At 47.3% G+C, this 23,712-nt stretch overlaps 1 protein-coding gene across 1 annotated transcript; it reads right to left on the bottom strand.

The window, feature by feature from the left end:
- Positions 1-1,216: 1,216 nt before the first annotated feature.
- LOC144095519 (THAP domain-containing protein 1-like) lies at positions 1,217-2,304 on the bottom strand. The gene is made up of 2 exons (XM_077629227.1): positions 2,143-2,304; positions 1,217-1,301 (listed from the first exon to the last, which is right to left on the bottom strand). The coding sequence occupies exons 1-2, from the start codon at positions 2,302-2,304 to the stop codon at positions 1,218-1,220; spliced, it is 246 nt and encodes an 81-aa protein (XP_077485353.1). The 3' UTR covers position 1,217.
- Positions 2,305-23,712: the final 21,408 nt, after the last annotated feature.

The raw sequence follows: 23,712 nt of genomic DNA, 5'->3' as shown, positions 1-23,712 counted from the left end.
TAGATTAAAGCTGTTTTCTGTGAAGAATAGCACTATGCAGTTAACTTACGCCGCATAGCAGGCACATCCCCTACTGATAACTGACACGAATGGCCGACAAAGGACAATGTACTTACTCATGGCAAGTTTCTTCTGGAATTTCAGAAGAGAACGGCTGATTGTACCTGCAAATAGTAGCAAGTTATGACTATTCTACCCACTCCGAGTGTTCCCAAGTAAAGGTATGCAGACAAATTGTAATAAGTTTGTACCTTGCATTTGTGAAGGAAACTTTTCAATTGTCAATGCTGCATTTTCAGATGTACAGAGCATTGCTGTCTTCCTGAGGTGCTCAATTATAACACGCTGCATAGCAAGGGCATTAGTGCTTGAATTCTCAACGCCACGTGGAGCCTCCTCTGATGTGTTTCCCTCTATACAAAAAAAAGTGTGTCATCACCAAGTCTGTCTCTTCATACATGCGCAAGCTAGTGTTATATCTTTGGAGAGAGCACACAACATGTTACGGTGCAGGATAACACTGCTAGATTTAGGCACTCTGCCCTGGTCAATGGTATCTTTCTGCTGAAAACCAGTAATAACAGCTAATCATAAGCTGGTGCAGAAAGGATATTTTTTGCTGTTTTCCTATGAATTCAAGTTCAGCTCCCATTGTTTCCAATGTGAAGCCCTCTGTATAGCATGAAGTTGATACTGGCATAAAGACTGGCATACTTTCTGAGCATGACTGCAGGGAGGTTGGAAGTTCACGAGCACACACAGTTGTAGAACCTAGCTCAGAACAGCTGGGAATGTTTTCCACTGCTACAAGGAAAGACAAAATTCGCTGCTAAGTTTAGGCATTCGCACAAAACCATAAACTCATTAAGGAATGAAGCATTGAACTGAACGTGTTTTGGTGGGTCACTGATAACGCACAGCTCTCTCACCTGGTGCATTCGGCACACCTTCAATAAATGGCCCTGACGAACAAGCCGCAGGCATAGCTGTGTGTCGGCAACAAGCAGTGCAGTCTACTTTAGGCATTACGCAATGTTGGCCTTAGTCAATAAGGTAACGCAGTGCTCAGAATAAAGAAAATGAAGAAATTCGGCAACATTCTAGGTGTCATTTTTTTCAAAATGCTTAACAATGCGGTACCACCTACCCGAGGCGTGGACGGTACCACGAGGATGTGGCGGTTTGCGGGACAGCTTTGGTGCCCGGTGAAAAAATATTTACGGGACAGCAGTGCATTTCAGTTTCTTTATGCCAAGCTTCCTCAGAATTATGGGCTCGAATTGATCTTCAGTAAAATGGAGCTGTAAAGAAGGGTAGTCGTATTACAGATATATATGAAGATGAAAAATACAAAAACACAGCTGTGCGGGTGAACACACTGAAGTCCCTTGAGTCTATAGGATAGACCGAGAAGCTGATGTCTGTGGGGGGCCGGTACGGACGAAATAATTATGGTGCTGCCTCACGGATTAGTTGTATGGCCAGCATAGAATGAAATAATATTAAGGGTACTGGACGCCGACACTGGCCGTTAATTTAGGACAGCAATAGAACTCATTTCAAGCTAACACTCCAATAATTCGCACATGCTATGCGCGAGCGCGAGCACAAGTAAATTCATTTAACTAGAGCACGAGTTATGTACACACCGCCAATTCTTTAACAGAATCGCGTGACCGCCGACTTGTCAACGCCTTATCACGGCGCGGAGCACGAATCAAGCGAGAATAAACGCATGTGTTTCAGAGGCACTGATTCTCGCTCATTTTGCCGCTCTGCGCCGTCATCAGGCACTGACAAGCCGACTGATCGACGGTCGCGCGATGCTGTTAAAGAATTGGCAGGACATACTGCAGAACACTCTGCAAGAGGCTAAAGGCGCATTATGGAGCGAAAAAGTTTAGGCAACTTGATCTCAATGGACCAGTTGCAGTGCGTTCCGGATTGCGGCCGTAGGCTGGCATACGCCCGCACTACTCGCACTGACATGCATGTTTACGAAGTGACAAAGTCGGACAGCAGCACGTAATCAAACAATCGGCAGACACAGTGCGAGCTGGGAGCTTTACCAATTCTGACTCGCCAGCCAGTTTGCTACTAGAGCATCGAATCTCAACGATGGAAAGCACAAACTGAACTTACCTCACATAGCTTGCTACACTTCATCGGCTTGAAACCTTTTCTCCCAATCCTGTGGAGCCACGCTTTCTGTCGTGCAATATCGTGCTTCGCCAGCGGCACTGAAAACAACGCCAGCCCTTTTCCTGACTGGGTTGAACACCCGAAGACGCAACAGCCCGGCATTTCAGCTGCTGCTGCGGGCACAAAAGAGCACCCGAAAAAGTAAAGTGACTTCCAGCAAACAGCAACAAATATAAAAAGTCACCTCCGCTGAATGTCCGTCGCCAGCACAACTATGCGAGCAAGGAACGTAGCGTGCAAGCGCCGTCGAACTATGCAGCCGGACTATTTAGGAAGAACATGGCGGAACGGAACCAGTTCCCAACCGGAAGTGGGCGCTGTCCAATAGAGTGCGTCGGCGGCGCCGCAAACGTTTTCGGTACTTAGCTTTTTTTATAAAAACTCATGAAGGGACTGAGCCATGTCTACGGTCCAGGCGAGCGGGATGGCGTTGCGGTTTTTGTCCTTTAGATGACCAGGTTGTCTTGCTGTGCGATGACAAAGATTCGACTGCCGATTGAGCTCGGTTATCGGCGCGCAAGGGAGGGCCGCTTGGGCGTGATGTTGAAGGCTCAAGTCCATCCTCCCTCTGCATATGCGTGAAAAACAAAAATGCCAAGATCACTTTAACTTTCCCAACTAACACGGGCTATGACGGATGCCGTGGTAAAGGGCCCCTGAGTTTAGACAACACACGGCGTTTTCTTTTTTGTCTGCCCTTCATTGAGAGAGGGGGGGGGGGTTGTTGACGGGAAAGGCAGAGAGGTTGGATTGAAAAATACATATCTGGCCTGCTACCCTGCACTGGGGAACGGGAAGAGGAGAAAAAAAGAAAGTCACGATTGGGGATGATGATGATGGGAGGAAGCAGATGAAATAACAAAAAAAAACAAGGCACACGTTCTACAATTTGCCTTCATTGAATCACAGCCTCTATGGCAGGGATCGAACCTGGGGCGTTAGTGTAAGCAGCTGATCACCAAATCCAGAGAGCCACCACGCCGGATATATGTGTTTACAAATTTCAGTACCAGAAGCAGAAGTTGGCAGCAAGACTTTTGTTTGAGCTAGATGGTTGTAGCATGACATGGTTTACGCAAAAAGCACAAGTCCTGTCTTGTGTGTGTGTGTTGTCTACGTCTTTTAGCGCCTGTACGCTTTTTGCGTAAACCTTGTCAAGTGGACAGCCTTTTTTCAAGCCTGGACGGCTAGGACAAATGAAGTGAATTTATAATACAATCCGAGCCATGGTTGTATAACCGTTGTTCTAGGAGTTTATTCAGAGAAGGCGGTTTTGAAGCGAATGCATTAGGCGCTCGCATGATATGGTAAGCTTTGCATGATGCTTTAATTTGTACAAATCCGCATCTTAAGCTAAGAAACATATTTGATTCCTTCGCTACAAGGGAACATTCCTTGAGTATCGAGTTGAGGGCAGTCGATAGCGCAACGCGTTGGGCTGAAGTTTCAGGGCTGTGACAGGACGTTGATAATTGCAACGCTTATATGCGAAAAGGCTCGTGTTGCCTTGGCAGTTATTAAGCGGGCAAAATGTCATCGCACAGCGAGATAACGCGGTCATCGAAAGGGCAGAAACCGCTACGCCATCCCGCTCGCCCGGACCGTGGACATGGATCAAAGTGGTGCTGCTAGCGCCATCCAGGCGCTAGACGGGGATTGCCATATTGCGGAAAATCGAGCGATGGCTCCTCACAGTGTAGCTAGGGACAGAGGCACAAACCCAGTGCACACGTCAGTAGCTTATCGCTGACCTTGCTAGGCGGCGTGCACTGTACCAAAACTAATCAGAGGCCCCGCGTTCCCGTGTTGGCGTTTCATTCCGTCCAGGTAGTACATCTCTACACAAGAATCGCCACGAATGCCGCCACGTATCGGCGAGGTGGGCGCACGCCAGCACGTTAGGGTCAATCAGCAGCGTGAATGCCTCTGTCACCCGACGCGTGAGATGAAACGACCATTCTGACTCGCCTCTAGAATTTTTACACAGTAGCTGTGTTCCTATGATCTAACAAAGAGGCGTGTACACGGGCGGAACCTTGTGCAAGTGAATGGTAAAAAAGCGCGAAAAAATTCGAGGAGGGAGCAAATACGATGACACGAGCGCGACACGAGCGCTGTGACACTGTCGCGCTCGTGTCATCGTGTTTGTTTTGTCCTCGTGTTTTTCCGTGCTGTTTTACCATGGATAGTAGTAACTAACTTGCCCAGCTTTCCGTACTTCTTGTACAAGTACTGCTGCCAATCGCCGAGGAAGCGATCGCCTTTGGAATGGACAGGCGAGAAGTTTACGATGGAAGAGAACCGATAACACGGCACGAAGAGAAGCGAGAGCAAGAACGCTTCGGATGCGGAAACAGACCAGCACGCTTGTCTTCCTGCAGTGAGGTAGCCTAGGCGTAGCACGGATGACCCCGCTACTTCCAAACGGATAGCTTTAAGGCTCCCGTTCAGCGGAAAAGGCACTGTCGGCGCTGCGTCCAGAAGCGCATGTCACGCCGGAGTTGTGTCGAGAAACCCATGCCATATCCTCTTTGGTTTAACTTAACGTAGGGGCGCCGGCATACGGAGGCCACCTGAATACTCCCGCGATCTGACAAACGCCGCTGACCAACAGATGGCGCTCGAGCAGTATAAAGTGTTCTCAGTGCAGAACCTCCGTCTGGGTGGAAGCTCCTTTGCAGCCAGTGATTGTGTGTGTAGTGCATGAGCACTAATCAATGTGTGTGTATAAGAAACAACATTATGTGCGAAAACTGCAGGGTGGAAGAGTTCAAAGATAGAAATGCGGAAGCTGTGTTGTACACTGCAAACGAAAAACCACCAGAAAGGAGTAAGTGGCTCGTCGCCTAGCGCACTCTCAAAAAGGTGTTTCATTTGCTCCTCAATAGAGGAGTATTTGCTATACTCTCACGTACGGAGAAGTAGCTTTGGTGTTTCCTGAGGAGTAAAACTTTTACTCCCCTCAGGGCGGGGGTTCTTTTTGGAGAAAATGTTCTGATCATCACGGAGTATTAGTGCTCCTTTTAGTACCAGCTTTACTATCACATGTGGAGAGGTATCTCTGGTGTTCAGAGGAGTACCAATTTTACTCCTCTTAGGACCGGGGTTCTTTTTCGAGTAAATGTTTTGATAATTATGGGGTATTAATGCTCTCTTTTGTATCTGCTTTACACTCACGTACAGAGAGGTATCTTTGCTGCCTAGACAAGTATATTTCTTTTCATGAGGAAGCCCATTTCAAATGCAGTACATAGTCGATGACACTTGTCTAGAGTGCTCGAGGGGTGCCATCCGGGGAACATAAAGCGGAATTCTAAAGCAGGTATTCACTTTCACTGATAATGGTTGCGCTGGAGAGCAGCAGAATAGATATGTCAACCGCCAGGCACCAGCGCCTTAGCGCTAGCAAAGCAGGTGCGAAAAGATTTCACTTCATTTGTTCTGCAGCACACCGCTCGAGCGCTCTAGACAAGTGTGATCGACTCTGTACTCCTTTGTATTCTTTATTTTATATGCTTGTGTAGAACAATAAATGCCACAACGAAGTTTCTGTGAGTGATTGCAAAAAATATTTTTATTGAGTACAAAACATTCGACCTAAAAGTCCCGGAGCTTGCTTTTGATGTTTACAGAGAAAAAAACGCCATAGCTCCTGTAGAGAATAAGAGGAGAGTCTTGACCCACGCTCTCTTTGGGTATTAGATTTGAAATACCCAAATGAATGAATTGAGATGCCACACTTGTAAGCAAGCAGAGCAAATGCTTTGCTGTCAAAATACAGGAATGTCATGCTATCTCTGGTTGAAAGGCACGATGTCAAAGGAGGCTTCTTGTGAAAGAAAAAGATTTGAAGAAAAAATAAGCGCATGAAAGCAATCACACCTCTAAGCTCGATGTATAAGGTGATTCAAGTGTAGTTTAAGTCAAGCTCACACAAGCAACTCAGAGTACTCTTTTGAATAAGGTAATTATGGTTCATGTTTAAACGTTTTCATGGCAAAGATCAACTAGTAGGACATAGTAGCTTGTCTAGTAGCTAGTACAAATCTGTACCCTGTAGGATGACAGTGGCTGTACGCGATGATCAGGGTATCACGAGTTGCAGAGAGACGTTTTCGTAGCCGTTAAGGCTATAGGGAGAATGGAGAGTAGCGTCGATTGGGAATATTTTCACAATAAAGCACAAACCTGAAATAAATCAAATTTTTTTAATAAGGTACTTCCGCATCCTTATTGCCTTTGGCTGCTTTCCTGCTCTGGAAGGGGAATTGTGGTTATATATATATATATATATATATATATATATATATATATATATATTGTCAGAAGGTTCCTCACGCGTACCGCTTTGCACACATGCGTTGGAGGCTTGCATGCAATTTCCTTGCAGTTAGAACCCCAACCGCGCATTCTGAGGACGTCGTCGTTCTGCGTACAGCTGAAAGGCAAGGCAAGGGTGACTAATGCAGCAGAAAGAGGAAACTTCATAGTAATTTCTTTGGCATTGTTAGGAATAGAGCCCTACCATCGGACCACTCCTTCCCGCCCTCACCTGTCTTCTGTTCTGCTTTGCCCTCACATTCCTGGCCAGATTTCAAAAGAAAACATTCGACACAAGTCTGTCTGGTCGGAAAAGGAATTTAAGTCAGAATGAACGCCAACTAAAAAAAACGAAAAAAAACCAGCGGTCCGGAAACTACTCGCTTCCGTCATCAGGTGTAGCTGCGGGTGAGTTGCAGCTAGCCTTTTTTTTTTAAGCCGTCGGTTATTCATACGCACGGTCACTGAACATGGGGATCTTGCGCTGAAGTTCGCAGTGCCGATTGCAGCGCCATAACACACTGCCTAGCGAGAAGAGCAAGCAGTTTTGGGTAGTACTCTTAGTACTTTTCCGCGCTACCTTCAGGCGCTTATTGGCGTGAGCCTCCGCGCTCTGTCGAAGGCGCACGCGCCGTGCGTCATCTATCTGGGCTACGCCGAGAGAAGCAAGGCAATGAATGCTGTCAGCCGAACGCGGGTATCTAATCGTGCAGAATGTGTTCTCCCGTTTGCAGCGGCCCAAGCGGCTGACAGAAGCAGCTTTGAGTCACAGTATGGAACTATTGCAGTGCCACCTTGGCAGCGCAGGTTCCCCATAGACCATGAATATGGGGGAAAGGGGGGGGGGGTTCTGTAGAGCGGTTAAGATAGCCCCGCGTCTGCTGAAAGTTCCATGACGCAAGTAAGGGTACTTCAGAGCGGGCACGGCTCAGTGTCCCGCCCAATACTTCTCTCAAGTCAGTCTTGTCAACCCGCGCTCAGTACTGTTGTTGGCTGACAGCAGCTTTCTGCTGCTTCATTCTTTCGGCGAAACGCTTGGTTTCGCCACTGTACGATGCCAAGCATTTCGAGCACAGGACCTTGTATACTTTTGTATGCTTTATTCTTTTAAAGCGAGAGCTTTATTGGACAATAATAATAATAAGAATAATTGGTTTTGGGGGAAAGGAAATGGCGCAGTATCTGTCTCATATATCTTTTGACACCTGAACCGCGCCGTAAGGGAAGGGATAAAGGAGGGAGTGAAAGAAAGGAAGAATAGGTGCCGTAGTGGAGGGCTCCGGAATAATTTCGACCACCTGGGGATCTTTAACGTGCACTGACATCGCACAGCACACGGGCGCATTAGCGGGAACCCGGGAACTCCGGATCAGTAGTCGAGCGCCGATCCGGAGTTCCCGGGTTCGAACCCAACCGCGGCGGCTGCGTTTTTATAGAGGAAAAACGCAAATTCGCGATTTCGCCGTGGCGGCACTCCATCGAGGCACGTGACGTCACTACGCTCGTTTCGCCGCTCCCTCTGACAAGACGTCACACCGCGCCGCTCGCCGCCGCTGCCGTTTGGTAGGGACGTGACACCGCGTTCCTCGTCGTTGCGCTCACCTCCGCTCGCTTCGACAGCAGCGTCGCATGCGTGATAAGATGTCACAGCATTGGAAATGAGAGCTGGCGGGCGCCGCAACCAGAGTTGAGGCGACAGTATGGACGGCGAAAATTCTGATAAGCTGGAGGAGGCCTGGAATCGACGTCGGAACGAGATGAAGAGGAAACGAATCGCCCAGGAAACAGACGAACAGCGCGCCGAACGACTGGCTAGAAGCTGCCGTGAATATGCTGCCGCGAGACAGGCAGGTTTAACGTCCGGTGTCTCGACCGCTAGCAGCAGCGACAGCAGCCGGAGGAGAGACCTGAGTCCTGCTTCACTGAAGACGGCCCGTGATGAACGATGGAATGCGACCAAAAGAGACTTCAGCGGCGGGCTCAAGGAACCGAAGAACAACGTGACGTTAACCTAGTGAATAGGCGTAAGAGTGACGCGACCCCTTCAATCCTTGGATAGCCTCGGTGCTGAAATCAAACATTTACCTACAGGTCACACTGGACGTTTATGTCTGTGCCTCATACATTGTGGAATATGTGAAGAAGGCCAGCCGGGGAGTTTTACACTTGCTTTCGCTACATATATCTAGGCATAGCCGATCTAAGCCACTGCCATTTTTGTTTTTCTGGCTTTCCGGGGTCGGCAGTTTGAACCGGAACTCTTGCCTCCACGAGGTTCAATAAACGGAAGGTGTTTAGAAACTGAATGCGAAGAGAATACTTCTTTCCACATTTTTCAAATGTGAAGAGCTTACAAAATACTACATTTTCGAACTGGAGGTCTTACGACACCATGTCCACTGCCGAAAATCGCTGCTACGTTAAGACGCCACCATCCCGGGAAATGTAAGTATTTACGAAATCTACTTGGGTGCTAAGGGACCGCCATATCCTGTGCTATAATAACAAAGAAATAAATCGCTTGGTTTGTTTGCATCATAGGCGCCTCTTAAAACAGGAAACAAAGCGACCGATCAGGACACGCGAGTTCTCATTGCGAACGCGAGTTTTGTTCTCATTGCTGTAATAACATGACGAAAATTCACGGAACCCAACGGCCCTGCATTTTCACCCAGCTCATTGCCTGTACAGCTTTCCCATATTCATGGCGCGGCGTAAATACTTGGAGAAAATTTGGTCCCTAGAGAAACTGATCATATTTCAATTTGTACATATTAACATAAAGATTCACAACTGTACTGCCACACTTTTTTTTTCACCCAGATGCAACAACAAATTTCTCAGATACTTACTTAGTGACCGCTGTGTGAGTTGGCTCCTTGGGGCAATGGATGTAGCCTTTCGTCTCTGTGCACCCGGCGTTCACCGCAAGTCTTCGCACACCGAAATGGGAGTGGCGTTAAGTGCATGCGCGTCTGTGGCACCAAAGGAGAGTTCAAAACTGCTTACCCCTATACGCGACGACGATAATCCGGTCTTTTGTATCCCTGTAACATCGAACGAACCAGGCGCCGTCGGTGTCGAGAAAACGGATGCTTCACACACACACCGCCATGTCGACGCGGCGAAACGGCAGCCGCCAACATTTGTATGCTTCGTAGACAAGCAATGACCAGTCGTTGCTTCTGCACGTATTGCCGGCTTGATTGAGGCGTTCAATGCAGCGTGTTGCTGCCAAGGTCAATGATGTCCAGCCTCTCGTCATGCAAGCGCGCCCAAAGAAGCGAGAGGTAAGCTGGCGGTCGCGGGGAAGGAGGGAGGTCGACGCGTCACACACCACCTTGTTGGCTGGACTGAGCTAGGCTGGCGAAGCCTCTCGTGGACAGCCGTCGCAGGCGATGCAACACCGAGTTTTCCGCGAACACACTGGATGCTTCAGAGGCAGAGTCTGTGCAGCACATTGCTGAGTAGGGCGGGTGCGATCCGGTGTCTAGTAGCCTGACAAACTTGCACGAAGCAGCAAGAGCAGAGGCGAGAAGCAAGCAAGCAGCGACGAGCGAGCCGGCGTCGTCACCTGCAAGTGCAGCGAACATAAAGCTGCTACTAGGAAGCGGGCTGACTCTAAGGAGTGCTTAAAGGCCCGAAGGAGTATTGAAGCCGACGTATTCCTGTTTTGTAAAATAGTAAAATCACGTGAATGCTTTATTTTACTCCGTGATTTCGTGACAACAGTAAAAAAGGGGGATTTCCTCATTTTCACCACTTACAGCCGGACACGCTATTTTCGATTAGGAGTTCAACAGCGGCCGATAGCCATTTAGACTCTTTATAAAGGGCTCAGTTATGTTTACAGTGTAATAATCGCGACAAATCTGTGAAGTTGAACGAAGAGCAGTGACTATGTGCGAAGAGAAACCGCTGAAGGTAGCCATAAACGCCATCGCATCACATCATTAAAGGCGCAGGTTAAGTGTCCCTTTGTTATTTATTTATTTCTGCAGGACTAAACGAGCATATTTTGGCAATATCTACAACTTAAGTGCACTGGATGGGTTGCTTTGAATGCAAGCTTCTCGAGCGCGCATTATTTAGGCGCGATTTACGTATAATTTGGTGGCACACAGCGCCGAGGGTAATTGCATTAAGTAAATTCGATATTCTAAATACTGTATGGATATTACTTACGGTGGGAAATACGCCTCTGAATAAATAATGACACTAACAGTTATAATTAAAAGTTCACTATTCAGAATTCGTAACCCAGCCTGCTAGTTAGCGCACATCTTAGCTGTCTTCTCGTGCGCTGCACATCTGACAATGATATGCTGAAAAAAATGCTCTTCTCACTCAAAAATTCTAATTTTCAAAAAAGTGCTCAACATTATAGGTGAAGCACTCGCTATAGCTCAACAGCATTATAATGAAATTGAGGGCACTCCAGTACTTCGTGTTAAACTGATCGCTAATCTCTTCTCTATGGGGAGATTATACCGGTTCAAACTGTCTCATGTGAAGTGGGTTTCCTACCGCGTTACAGAACGAAGACGTAGCTGGCGTATATTCTTCTTATATTGTGTTCTGGCCAGCGCAGCACTGTTGGGTGTCCACAACGGTTGCCTAATCCAAGGCCACCCAAACTGGTTGCTCGCGACGAAATCGTTGCTGCACACTTGTTTTCACCCCAGCCTGTATTAGCTTCAGTGCCCAGATTATGAGGAAACAAATGGGTTGGCGTCATTTCTTCTAAACATTATCCTCCTACTGGAGCATTAATAATGAATATAATAACTAAATTATAATAACAGCTATAATAAATTACCAACGAAAAACCAAGCATAAGAATATTGTCTTATAAAGTTCAATGCAAGAAGAGCAGTAAATAACATTGGTATTATTCAGCAGCTAATTCTTGTGCACAATTCTCACGTTGTATTTATAGAAGAAACTTGGTTGCAATCAAGAGTACGTGACAACCAAGTGGTCTACACATGATATAAACTGCCGCGTAAGGACAGATGATCTCGAGGAAATGGTGTAGCTGTAACTATTAAAAACAGCATGGAACTTTCAGTCTTGAAGAGTATCGATGGGTACAAAAGTGTGTGGACTGAAATAACTTATTCAGTTAAGTGTATACTGCTGGGAAGCGTGTATCGACCTCTAAACGCTTTCTCAGAATATGTTGAAAAACTGTATGATTAACTCTAACAGCACATTAATTTAAGGTCTAAGGTTATTGTGTCGCGTGAGTTTAATCTACCACGGATAAATTGGACGGGCTTTTTGCTTTATAGAAAATGTTCCCAAAGCGCGGAACCACTTTTATCTACCGCACAGAGTTTTTCTTTAGATCATCTGGTAAGCGATAACACCAGAGTTGTTTCGTCTTCATTTCTTGTTAACCTAATCTTTCTTAGCAATATACTTCCACTTTGTTCAGTCTGCATTGAAACGTCATATCTGACCACAAATTGCCAGTACTGTCATACCCCATATTAGTCACATGTAGAAACATATAAAAACATCGCACATTTTCGCCAGAGACTATGAGCGGCCAAATGACCTTGCAATTTTAGGTGCACTTGTGCGCAGCTTGGCCGAATTCAGCGCATTGCAGGATGTGTCCAAATGTGGTTGCGGTTAAAAAAATTTTACGTGCTTGCTTTGCGAACTTCGTTCCCCTCAGAGAAAAACGGATAAACAGAGAGCGCCTGTGGATTGTGCACGACATATTTGAACTTAAAAGAAAAACAAAACGCAGGCGAAAAAGGGAACCCAAGAATAACAATCAGAGTCTTGTCACCAGTTCACAAAGCAAGGTTCGAGAAGCAAAATCCCGCCTCTCTGATATGACGCTGCCTTCTTCCATGCCCCACAGGTCTCATATATTTGGCGCCACTTATCAGAACACCAGTCAACTCTTTCCTCTATTATAAGTTCAACGAGACTATCTGTCAGCCTAATGACATTGCAAATGAATTTATTAAGTTTTTCCATTTCGTTTTGACAATAACAGCCTTCTATGCTTCCTTACCGGCATACACAGTGAAACACCCATGATGAAACAATCCACAAGTGAAGCTGGAATACTTTCCCCCTTACAAAATCTCGACGCCAAGAAATCACTGGGTCATGATTTCACATGAAACGCGTTTTATTGCGATGCGCTGACTGGGTGTCTAAATATTTGCATATAATTTTCGCAAGCTCCTTACAAGCGCTAGTAATACCTGATTGTTGGCGCTGTGCCAAAATAAATAATGACACGCAAGTCGGGCTCCAAAACTGGATTGAATAACACTCCACCAATATCTTGACAAGCACAAGCTTAGTAATCGTCATCATCATTAGCCTGACTACACCCACTGCAGGGCAAGGGTCTCTGACATGTCTCTCAGTTAACCATGTCTTTTGCCAGCTGCGCTCACCCGATGCATGCAGGCTTCTTAATCTCATCCGCACACTCAACCTTCTGCCGCCCCCTTCTACGGTTGCCTTCTCTAGAAATCTAATCCGTTAAGGACCCCCGGTTATCTTGCCTTGGCATCACATGCCCTGCCCAACGCCATTTCTTCCTCTTGATATCGACGAGGTAGTCATTCACCCCCGTTTATTCCCTGCCACACCTTGCCCGCTTCTTGTCTGTTATCGTTACACCTATCATGCTTCTTTCCATGGCTCGCCGCGTTTCCCTTAACTTAAGCTGAACCCTTGTCGTTAGCCTTCCCGTTTCTGCCCGTAGGTGAGTACCAGTAGGATACAGCTGTTGCAATCTTTTATATTGAGGGATATGCGTAAACTGCTATTCATGATCTCAGAGAATCTGCTATATGCGCTCCATCCCATTGTTATCCTTCTAATTATTTCCCTCTCATGATCCGGATCAGCTGCCACTGCCTACCTAATGTAGGCTTAATAGCACTTCCAGCAGCTTGCTTCCAATTGTGAACTGCTGTTCTCTTTGTAGACTGTTTAACATTACTTTGGTTTCCTGTATGTTAATTTTTAGACCCACCTTTTTGCTCTGCCTGTATAAATCATTGATCATGATTTGCAATTCTTCTCCTCAGATACTCAACGAGGCAATCTGATCCGCGAATCGTATATTATTTAGGTATTCTTCATTAAGTCTTATCCCATTAACTTTTATCCCCAACAACTCCGGTAAACAGGCGGTGAATAGCATTGGCGAGATCGCGTCTCAATGCCTGACGCCCTTCCTCATTGGAATTTTATTGCTGACTATGGATGACTACGGTTGCTGCGCAGTTGCTATATATATGCTCCAGTATTTTGTCATAAGGACCTTCTACACCCTGATTCCGAAATGCTTGCATGACTGCTGAGGTTTCCACTGAGTCGATTACTTTCTCACAATCAATGAAGGCGATATATAGGGCTCGTTATATTCTGCGGATTTCTCTATCACCTAATTGATAGTGTGAATATGATCTATTGTGGAATATCCTTTACGGAAGCCTGGCGATTTATATTGTTTATTGAAGTCTAATTTTGCGCGGACTCTATTATTGATTATTTCCGTAAAGTTCCGAGACTGAGTCTATTAAAAATTCGTTTAACATTGAAATATTTCTTGAAATAAGTCTTGAAATAAGTCTTGAAATAATTTAAATAAGTCTTCCTTGCAGTGTATACAAAGATTTTAACGCTTCTTAGGCCTTGGAAACAGATGAAAAATTTTCTTCTTTTGGCGGGGCTGTCAGCTTCTTTGTCGTGGCGTTTTGAATGTCCTCCACGCTCCGCATCCAGCGACCTTTTAGAGCACCCTTCACATGAGGAAACGTTAAGAAATAGCATGGGTCAGGCGAGTAAGGCGGATGGGGAAGTACAGTAATGCTGTGCTTGGCGAGACATTTTGTCACGCTGAGAGCAGTGTGCGGCCTTGTGTTATCGCGGAGAAGGCTCAATTGTCCAGATGCCCATAAGGCAGTGCGACGGCGACTTAGTGCATCACGCATGTGTTGGAGCACGCGAAGATAAACCTCCTGATTCGCCGTCTGGCTTGTGGGACGACCTCGTGGTGTCTGACACCTCTGGCATCAAAAAAAAAAACTATCAGCATCGTCTTTGTTTTGGTCTTCGGTCGCCGCACCTTTCACGACGCCGGAGAGCATGTGGACCGCCAATCGGCGCTCTGCCTCCTTGTTTGAGGATGGTATTGAAAACACCATGTTTCGTCTCCAGCAATGATGCTGTCGACGAATGCTGCATCCTTCTCTGCCTCTGAGAGCAAATCAGCGCTCACTGATGCCCCCCATTCCTACCGGTCCTGTTTGAGGGAGGGTGTCACAATTCTGGCATTCAGCTTCCGTTTCCGCAAGTTGTCACGCAAAATTTTGTTGGCATGCTGTCTTACTAATGTCGAGAGCATCTGATAGCATGCGGACTGGAATGGTGCGGTCTTTCTGAGCAATTTCTCTGATCCGAGCCACGTTGTTTTCATTCTGCCTTTTCCATCTGCGCATGAGTCCGTGTCTGGCTTCGAACAGGTGCAGTAGATGATTTTCCACTGCAGGGACCACCTCGGTGATGGCGAGCATGTCCTCATGTTGTTTGAAGGGTGTGAGTGTGTTTGGCCCATTGTGCGTAGGCTGTGGCTGAAATTGGTTGTGTTCGAACGTATTGTGGAACTTTTGCCAAACCGGTAGGCGAGCTCGAGCTCGACGTTTCTTGAGCCGTTGAGTTCGTATTGTGGTGTTGATGAGATAGTGGTCGCTACCTACGTTTTCTTGGGTATTGTGCCAATCAACGTGTTGGATATGGTGCGTGAAAATTAGATCCGGGCAAGTGTCCTTAGTCACCGTGTTCCCTTGTCTCGTCGGGCACAAAGGGTCGGTGTGTAGAGTGAATCTCATCGACGAGGCAAGATTTGCTAAATGTCTGCCTCTGGCCGTGTCCTTTGTATAGCCCCATGTTGTGTTAGATGCATTGAAATCCCCTACCATGAGTAGCGGATCCTTGCCTGCCACCCGTAGGGCATTATTGAGAATTTCCGAGAAATTGACTTTTTTAAGACGTGCTGAGCTGTAAGCATTAAGGATATGCACTGAAGGGTCCTGCTTTCATATGAGTAGAAGTGTGATCATGAAATAAGAAAAGTCTGCGTTCACTTCCAAGACTACTTTATTAGACGCTTTTGTGCACGTATGGGCTCGTGAATTTGTCATTCTTGATAGTGGTATATCAGGAGAGTGTTATAACAAGGGCAGATTCCTGTATAGCAATTACCGCCGGCAGATCCTTTAGTGTCTCTAAAAACAGCCTTAGATGAGCGCGTTTCGTGTGATTTTGAGTCCCCGAGCGTTCCATTTTGTGACAATGATTTGTGCGCGTGGTGGCATTGTGTGTATGCGTTTCGCTCTCGCTGTGAGTGCCATGCCATGTCTAAATGAGGCTAACGGTGTTCGCGTCCGGGTGTGGGCCCTCCAAGCCACTCGTTTGCATCAAAAGTTCGGGGGTAAGCGTCGGAGGGGGGGGTTGGGCCTGCACCCTCGGTGTCCTAGTCTTATGCCGATCGATGTGATTTAGAGGGTCGGGTGTAGTCTTTAATGAGTCCTGCTCTGCGCAGTTTCCTAGGGTTTCCTGTAATGTATTTTGTCCACCGCTGAGGGGATGACATTAACTGTATTAGCAAAAACTTGATCTATGACTGAGTCAAGCATAGCGATCATTTATGTCATTATTCTCTTTTCGAGTGCCTCTAAGTTTGTACCCGTTGGCGCAAGACTCTCTGTGTCACTTTACATCTCCGCTGGTGGGGTGTTAGATGGTTAGGGGCCCCCTAGCGAGCGTGTCCTCTAGGGCTTGAATTTTGAGCATTATAATTTCTTTTTGCACTTTGAGCGAGTCGAATTGCTTTTTATTTTCTGCCTCTATCTCTCCAGCCCGGTTTGGTGGGGTGGGGGAGTGGGGAGGTTGTGTTGGGGAGGTCTGGGGGTGTGGAAGCTACCGCTGCCCAACTGCTTACCGGTCTTTGTAGCCGTGCCCCTTGCCGTGTAGTGTCAGTGTTGAGTCTAGGAAGAGCTGGAAAATGTAGTTCTATGTTACGAGAGTTCAAGTTCATATGTTGGTTGGCTGGCACTTTCTTGTGGTGTTGCTGTGGTGGGTGCTGCCTTCTATTTCCAGCCTCCTCGTGTTTTAATCCTTGCGGCGGTGTCGCCCTCGCCATCATCAGGGGAGGGCCTTGCGTTGCCGGTCGCATTCCCTTGGTTCCTCCTCCAGCATATCTGTAGGGAATATATTTAGCTGCACACGCTTTTGATTTAGTGATGTGCGCCTGTTGAAAGACCGCACATCTTGGTGGGCATTCATGTTGGGCTCGAGTTTCCCCCTCTTGCAGTGGGGCTTCTAATTCGCATATTCCACATTAGTCCCCGAGTCCTGCGCAGGTATTTATTCTCCTACTGTCCCACATTGTGCACACGCAGGTATGGTGCGTCTGTAGGGCCTCACCATGGTCACTGTCTGCTTGTAATGGATAGAACGCGGCATATTTGGGCCCACAAAGGTGTCCACTGCCACGTTAGTCTTCCCCAGCTTACGTACTACGGCAATCTCTCCGTCTCGCCATGTTACCCTCTGTTGAAGAGTTTCACTCCTTTTCCATATGCCCACAGTTATCACTCCGCGGCACACGTCTCCGGTTATCTTGAGTTGGCCTTAGACTGGCAGTGGCCCCTTGGGAGTTTGTATCTCAAATTCTTTGAAGAAAGCATCCGCCACGTTGGGTAGTGGTGTGCCGATTACAAAGAGATTCTGTTCCCATATCCGCAGGATGTAGAGTGTGGTGGTTGCTTGCTGGTCGTCTAAATATGTTGTGAAGGCTTTGCCAAGAGTTCCGTCGGGCAGCATGCCTTTCAAGGTGACCGTGACCCTGGGTTTCACGATGATGACGATGTCTTCCGGAGGTAGTTTCAGGAGCTGTCTTGGCTTTTTTGCATATTTCTGTAGCGGGTACGTGTTTCTCTTGCAGTGCAGCGGTTTCTATCTTGCCGGGTGAGCTCATCGTTTGCCCGCCATCTGTTGCTGCAATTTTGTTGGCGCCGAGCGCGTTCGCACCGAGGCGCACAGTGTTGCGTTAGCCGATCGCCTACTTGCAAAACGAAACACGAAATGCACTTCCCTACCTCCTATATCCCTTCCCGCACGAAGAGATTTTAGTCGCACCGAAAGTAAGGCAGCGACTGCACCTTTCCTTTCCTCTAAATCAGACCATTATTATTCGATTATTATCATTTTCAACGGTGACATCATTATGTAGATGCTCTTCTAAAAAGTACGTTGAAAAGTACCACCTATGGACATTCCTTTCCCCCTCAAGTAAACTTGTTTAAATTTATTGCTCTTCCGTCGTTTGAAAGTTTATATGAACAAACAGTTATATTACGACTCTTTTCAAATCCTGCCATCAAGACTAAATAAGTTCCTGCCAGAAAGCTACGTAAAGGTCAGCGCCACATACGGAAGTCAAACTCTGCAATATATTAAGGCCAAAGTATTCGGAGAACAGGTGATTTCCAGTGTTTTTTCTTTCACGCTATGCATTTCCTTAACAATCTGTGTTTCATTGTGTCTACACTAATCATAATATTTTCATTGCCTTCACTTTTCTCTCGCCGATGTTGCCGGGCTTAGTCCTGCAAGCCTCCTCTTGGCTTTACAGGCCCGAGTCTGTATATACCACAATGTGTTGTGGCAGTATAGTTTTTTATGAGGGTTTAACGTACCAAAGCTACTGAGGCTATGAGAGAGGCATTGCGGCAGTAAAGTGATTATCAATATTATTATTATTACTAGTAGTGGTAGTAACAGTATTATTTATTTCTAGTGTGAAATCAAGAAATGCAAGCTGTTAATAGACAACTGATGGAATGAAGTAGAGTGCACTCGGAGAATCAGTGCTAAGTATGGTACAACAGTATATCGGTTTTTTACCGCCACAGCGTCGAAAGAATTAAACACTGCATTTTAAATGTGTTAAAAATTTGGGAAAGGAACAATACACCAACGATGATGTCAAAAGGAATTTGTTAATACATTAGGTACCTTGTCATTGGAGCAGTAAAGAGAATAAATTTTCTACATAAGGCACTACTGCGGCAGTAACTTTAACAGCTAAAACGCAAAACAGGTGATAATTACAGATCACGAGTATTACCTTACCCTGTTCCTTACTTATTTTGTGAAACGAGCACTCGTTAACTTCAAAGGTCGCTGTCGTATGTGTTGTGATTTACCCTTTGTTTATGGCGATGATATTTCACCCCTCCAGTATTGCTGCACAGCACTCCTATGTGCCGTTTTGTCGTCGTGCTGTCTTTCCCTGCACTCTTCTTTCGTCCTGCTGTTTCTTAGCTGTGCTGTTTTGACTAGCTTGCTGTTTTGACGCTGCTTTTTTTTGTCTGGGTTGTTATGTCGCCATGCTGTTTTTTCCCTGTGCTGTTTGGTCGCTGTGCCGTATTTTCCCCGTGCTGAATTGTCGCTGCGCTGAAACTTGAAAAAAAAAACCAGTCACAAAAGACATAGGACAATAGAAAGAGTGTTCACGCCACAACGAATGGAATACTGTTTTTTGCGCGCTGTTTTGACACATGCTGTTTTGCCGTGTGCTGTCCTTCATGGCGCCCTCAGCAACAGCACACGTATATGCCGATCAGCACACCGACCGCCGAGTCGCCGATGCAGTGCATCGCCAATGCCGCGCGTCGTCGTTGATAGTACGTCAACTCAACTCAGTCGGAGGAGATAGCGATCACTCTCGCAGCTTCCCATCCCATCTTTCATCCCCACAGACTCTCGCTGAGCCTGTTTTAACTTTGAGTTCGGTTGCATCACTCCACTTGCTCACAAAATTCTTCGCCACAGTACTCGCGACTCCGATCCAACTCATCGCTCAATCGAATGGTGCGCGGTGACTAAGGCATACAGGTAACAAAGCCACCCATTAGGCAACCCGCGCACTCACTTACCGAGCAGAAGGCGTTCCTTGGGAGCACCTTAAACCAGATCGCAGCCCTCTTCTTTATTGCAAAGATATTGCTGCGCACTACCGCGCAGAACAACGGCGCTACCCGGTGCCTATGAAGGGAATGGGTAATCTGGCAAGCGAACTCTCCTTAGGCTCTCTACAAACGCCCTGCTGTGCCCGGAGGTTCTCAAGCACATTGATTCTTCTTTTCAAGGCCGATGCTCATTGTATGAGAAGGTGGCCGACACCTTTAACATTGTTTGGGCATGCAGGCAAAACCCTTCTCGCCCCCCATCGCACCTTCCCCTACCCGAGAGGACTGGGAGGCGGCTCTGCTCGACTGCCAGGAACTATAGGCCCAACAGGCCCTGTTTCGGAGGACCTGCGCAGCGGTAAAGACCTTCGGGGTCCTGGATTGGGGAACTCCGCCTTGTATTGTAGGTGGCGAGGCCCATTAGGAGCCTATACCCGAGCAACTCTGTATATATAGCAAAATTAATGCTTTTCACGACCACCACCACTATGCCAGCTTTTCGAGCTCTCAGCGGGGCTGCAAGTTTGACCTTGAATGTAGCTAGAGGTCAAACCATGAGCACAGCTAGTGGTAGTCAGGTTCGACACCAACGAGGTCCATGAGGTCAAGGTCTAAGTTCAAGCTCCAAGGTCAAAGTAGAGATTGTTGCGGTTAGAACCGCTGATGTCGCTGCTTGAGCCAGTGGGGAAGCCTGTGCACTTTCCTTTTCATTCTTCCTTCAGTCGCAAAAACAACAGCTCACCGCCAGACACCTGGAGCGGTATCGTTTCAAAAAAGGCAAGCTGTTTAGCAAATAAAATTATGCCTACTACTGTGTGTGCGTCAGTATGGCTGTCTATGAAAACCGCAACTCGCTCGACCACATACGTAGTCAGGGAGATGCAGATTTCCGCTTTCCAGCAGGGTTAACAAAACCGTTCCTGCCGTTTATTGATGCGCTAGGCATTGAATGAAACAAGTTTTGACACTTTGCACTAGCCGGAATGATTTTACTTCGGGACAGTAGTGAGGGGAAGTGCTGGCCTTGTTTCGTCGGAGCAGACGTGCGCTCATCGTCTGCTGACATACGTACGTGACGCGCTGTGCGAAAAGTGGGGACAGCGTCGTGTCCCCGATCTCCTGTCTCGCTTAGCGCTGTTTTTAGCCGCATGACCACGCACCAGCCAGGCCGACTTGTCCTCTTGTTAAGCTGGTTGATTTGGTGAATATTTTTGATTTCTAGAATTATTTTCTTTCCTAGCCCTGAAGTCCAGTTTCGTGACGAAAAATTATAGCAAAATATTGAGTACAAATTTATAAATTACGCTTTTTAAAAGTGTGGTTGTCAAAAATTGTGAGGTAATTTCTTTGATTTCAGTGCCGCATTTCTTTGACCAAAGCGAAAGCGAAGTTGCCATAAACGAGGGAATAAACTTTAAGATTCGTTTTGTGACCTCTCACATTTTCGGCGACGGATCACTCACCCTTCGTAATTCGCATGAAAATCAAATGATTCCATTTGTCGCAAACTATTCCTCAGGCGTTAAGGAGCGTATTAAATCTCTCGATTTTTTTCCCTACACGTGCAGTACTGTTAGTTATTTCTTTTAAGAAACGTTTTCATGTAACTATGCCTGCATAAGTACTGATCATATAGAAAAAGAACTAATCGCGTCATCGTACAGAACAGGGCTTTATGTACATGCTGGCATAAAAAAACCGCACTATCTACTCAATTATTTGAGACCTTGGGGGGACTTGACGACGGTGTTAATTATACTTACCCAGAACTGCACCAAGTTTAGTTACATATCGCATGCATGAATAACGAAAACACTTTTCATTGCCGCGTCCCCTCTCAATCTCGCCACGTGTCTGTTAGTAGCACGCCTACGGCTGCTTCTTTCCAAACAAGCTTCGCGATCATGTACTACCTCATGAAACATGACACATGCATGATGCAATGAAAAAGCATATGGCGTTTAGCACACTTAAGGTACGCTATTCTAAGCACACCAACGCTACCGCGCAAGATTGACACAACTTACCAGACTTCTTTCTACTCGAATGAAATAATTACGTCGTCATGTCAAGAAATAGTTTCAAGTAAATATTAAATGTCATAAAACGAGCCATTAAAACATGGTGTGCTATTAACAAAAAAAAACGCATTCCTTGGGGGCGAGTGAACCTGTCGGCGCCCCGTCCACTCTGGCTCAAGGTGATAAGTACGTATGCAGCTGCATTTGTCTTTTTTTTTTCCTTGAGCAATTATCAGCCTACTATCCTGAAGTTCAGGTGAATGAACGCAGTAACTTGCATGCTATTAAGTGCATTGAGTGGCAGTGCCTATCGACTGCCAGACTTCGCGCTTTACTACCGTGGCCCAATGCCTGTTAGCTAGTTTCCGAATGCGGCATTTATGCGCGTGAAACTTATCGAGGCTAATTTAATATTTTTTATGCTTCTACGCGCATCCAGCAGTGACGAAGCTGGTCAATACATGCTGCTTCTGCAGTGCGCAGGCATCATAGAGCCGCCGGTAGCTGCGGCAGCTGCGGTAGGCACGGGCAAGCGGAACCTGTTTTGCCTACCGTGCGAAAGTCGCTGCTAACATCAGCGCCACCGCATCTTCGTGACGTCGCGGGGTGAAGGAGGTCCATAGCCGCCTGCTGCTGCTGCTGCTGCTGCTGCTGCTTCGTGCGGTTCGCCTGACGTCTGCAAGATCCGCTGCTGAAGTCGTCGCGGAAATCGAGCATAACTTTATTTTATTATGGGACAGGTTGGTGTGACTAGAGGAGTTCCTTTATTACTGCGCTGGCTAGTTCCAAAGCTCCCTGAACTGCGGCATCGATGCGAAACCAGCTAGGCTTAGCGACGAGTACGGCAGCCGGGAAGCAGCTTAGTTCGTCGCCCTGGCGCTCCCGCAGGCATCGTCATTGCCGAAAGCGCGGCTGTTGCGCAGGCATGGTGTCGTCGCTCGAATATAGCATGCGGCCTTTCGGATAGCATGGCTGTTTCGTTTTTTTTTTTCTTGTGCGAAAGTGAAGTAAACCGAGCCTGCTCGCCGGCAGGCCAGCATGGATCCCTTCCGCCGCCGTAATAAAGATCAGCTTAAGATTGTTTTTGACGTAAGCAATAAACGCTGAGACTGAAAAATGTGACAAATGTATCATTTCTGAGGATCGTTGATCAACAGCGAGTTGCTGGTAAAAGCAACAACTTTGATAAGAGCAAAATTTCTCGCCAGAATCGCCCCGCAAGCTGTCGCTGGCCGCCGTTGTGGTCCGGCTCGCCTGTCGCCCGCAGCGGTCGGCTAGCTTCGCAGCCGAAGGTGTCGCGGAAATTGACCATAATTTTAGTTCATGGTGCGATTATACTGTTAACAGCCAAGCATTATTAAGTGATATAGCGCAGGCTACTTGCGAAGCGGCGTCCGCTGCGCCAGGCAGCAGCACAGTTCGTCGCCTGGCGGGACCGCGGGCAGTGCCGTTGTCGAAAGCTCGCTACTAGCGCAAGCATGCTTTGCCGCTGCTCGTGTATAGCAGGCGGTCGTTCTGATAATATGGCTATTTTGTCTTTTCTGGTGCGAACTTCAACACCAAGCCAAGCAGTAATCAGACCGCTGCGGGTGGCAAAGCGTACACTTTGAGCTCGAGTGCTTGAGTAGAGCGGCGCAACGATGCTTGTTGCTCCGTGTGTGGAGCTGCGACGCGCAAGGAACGCGAGCGGACGCATGCCATATCGGCTCCGTCAAGTGTCGCTATTTCTTTCGGCGCATCAATTCGGCCTCTCTTGAAACTTGATCGCGTGGGTCCCTAACATCACCAGGACTCTGGAGACACAAAATGTCATCAGGTGGGCCCAATTTTCGCTTTACGAGGGGAGATTGTCACTTTGCCACGAGGAGCGGGCGCTAGGCCTTACGGCTGCGTCGCTCCCGTGGCGGCGACACCCTCTCCGCATCTCAAGATGGCTTCCCAAGCCCTATAAGGGGCTACGACCCTGCCGAAATGGCCTGGACGACTGTTTCGGCACCTCAACCTGAAGCTCCCGCGGAACCGGCACGTTTCGAGCACGAGGAGCTCTTTCAACTTGTCAACCGGCGCGGCAGAGCCGGCTCCAACACGGCGGCTGCCACATCGGCGGCGTCCCAAGCCAAGCAGCAAGCCCTCACGCACGGGCCTGC

The sequence above is a fragment of the Amblyomma americanum genome, chromosome 6, assembly GCF_052857255.1.
Source record: "Amblyomma americanum isolate KBUSLIRL-KWMA chromosome 6, ASM5285725v1, whole genome shotgun sequence".
In the NCBI taxonomy this organism is placed as follows: Eukaryota; Metazoa; Arthropoda; class Arachnida; order Ixodida; family Ixodidae; genus Amblyomma; species Amblyomma americanum.
Note: the sequence above shows the minus strand (reverse complement) of the source record. Positions and strands in the feature narration are given on the sequence as shown.

Coding starts and splice junctions, on each gene's coding strand:
- LOC144095519 (XM_077629227.1), bottom strand. CDS start 2,304: ATGCCGGGCTGTTGCGTCTTCGGGTGTTCAACCCAGTCAGGAAAAGGG. Junction 1,302..2,142: donor AGTGTAGCAAGCTATGTGAG/GTAAGTTCAGTT, acceptor CCTTCTTTACAG/CTCCATTTTACTGAAGATCA.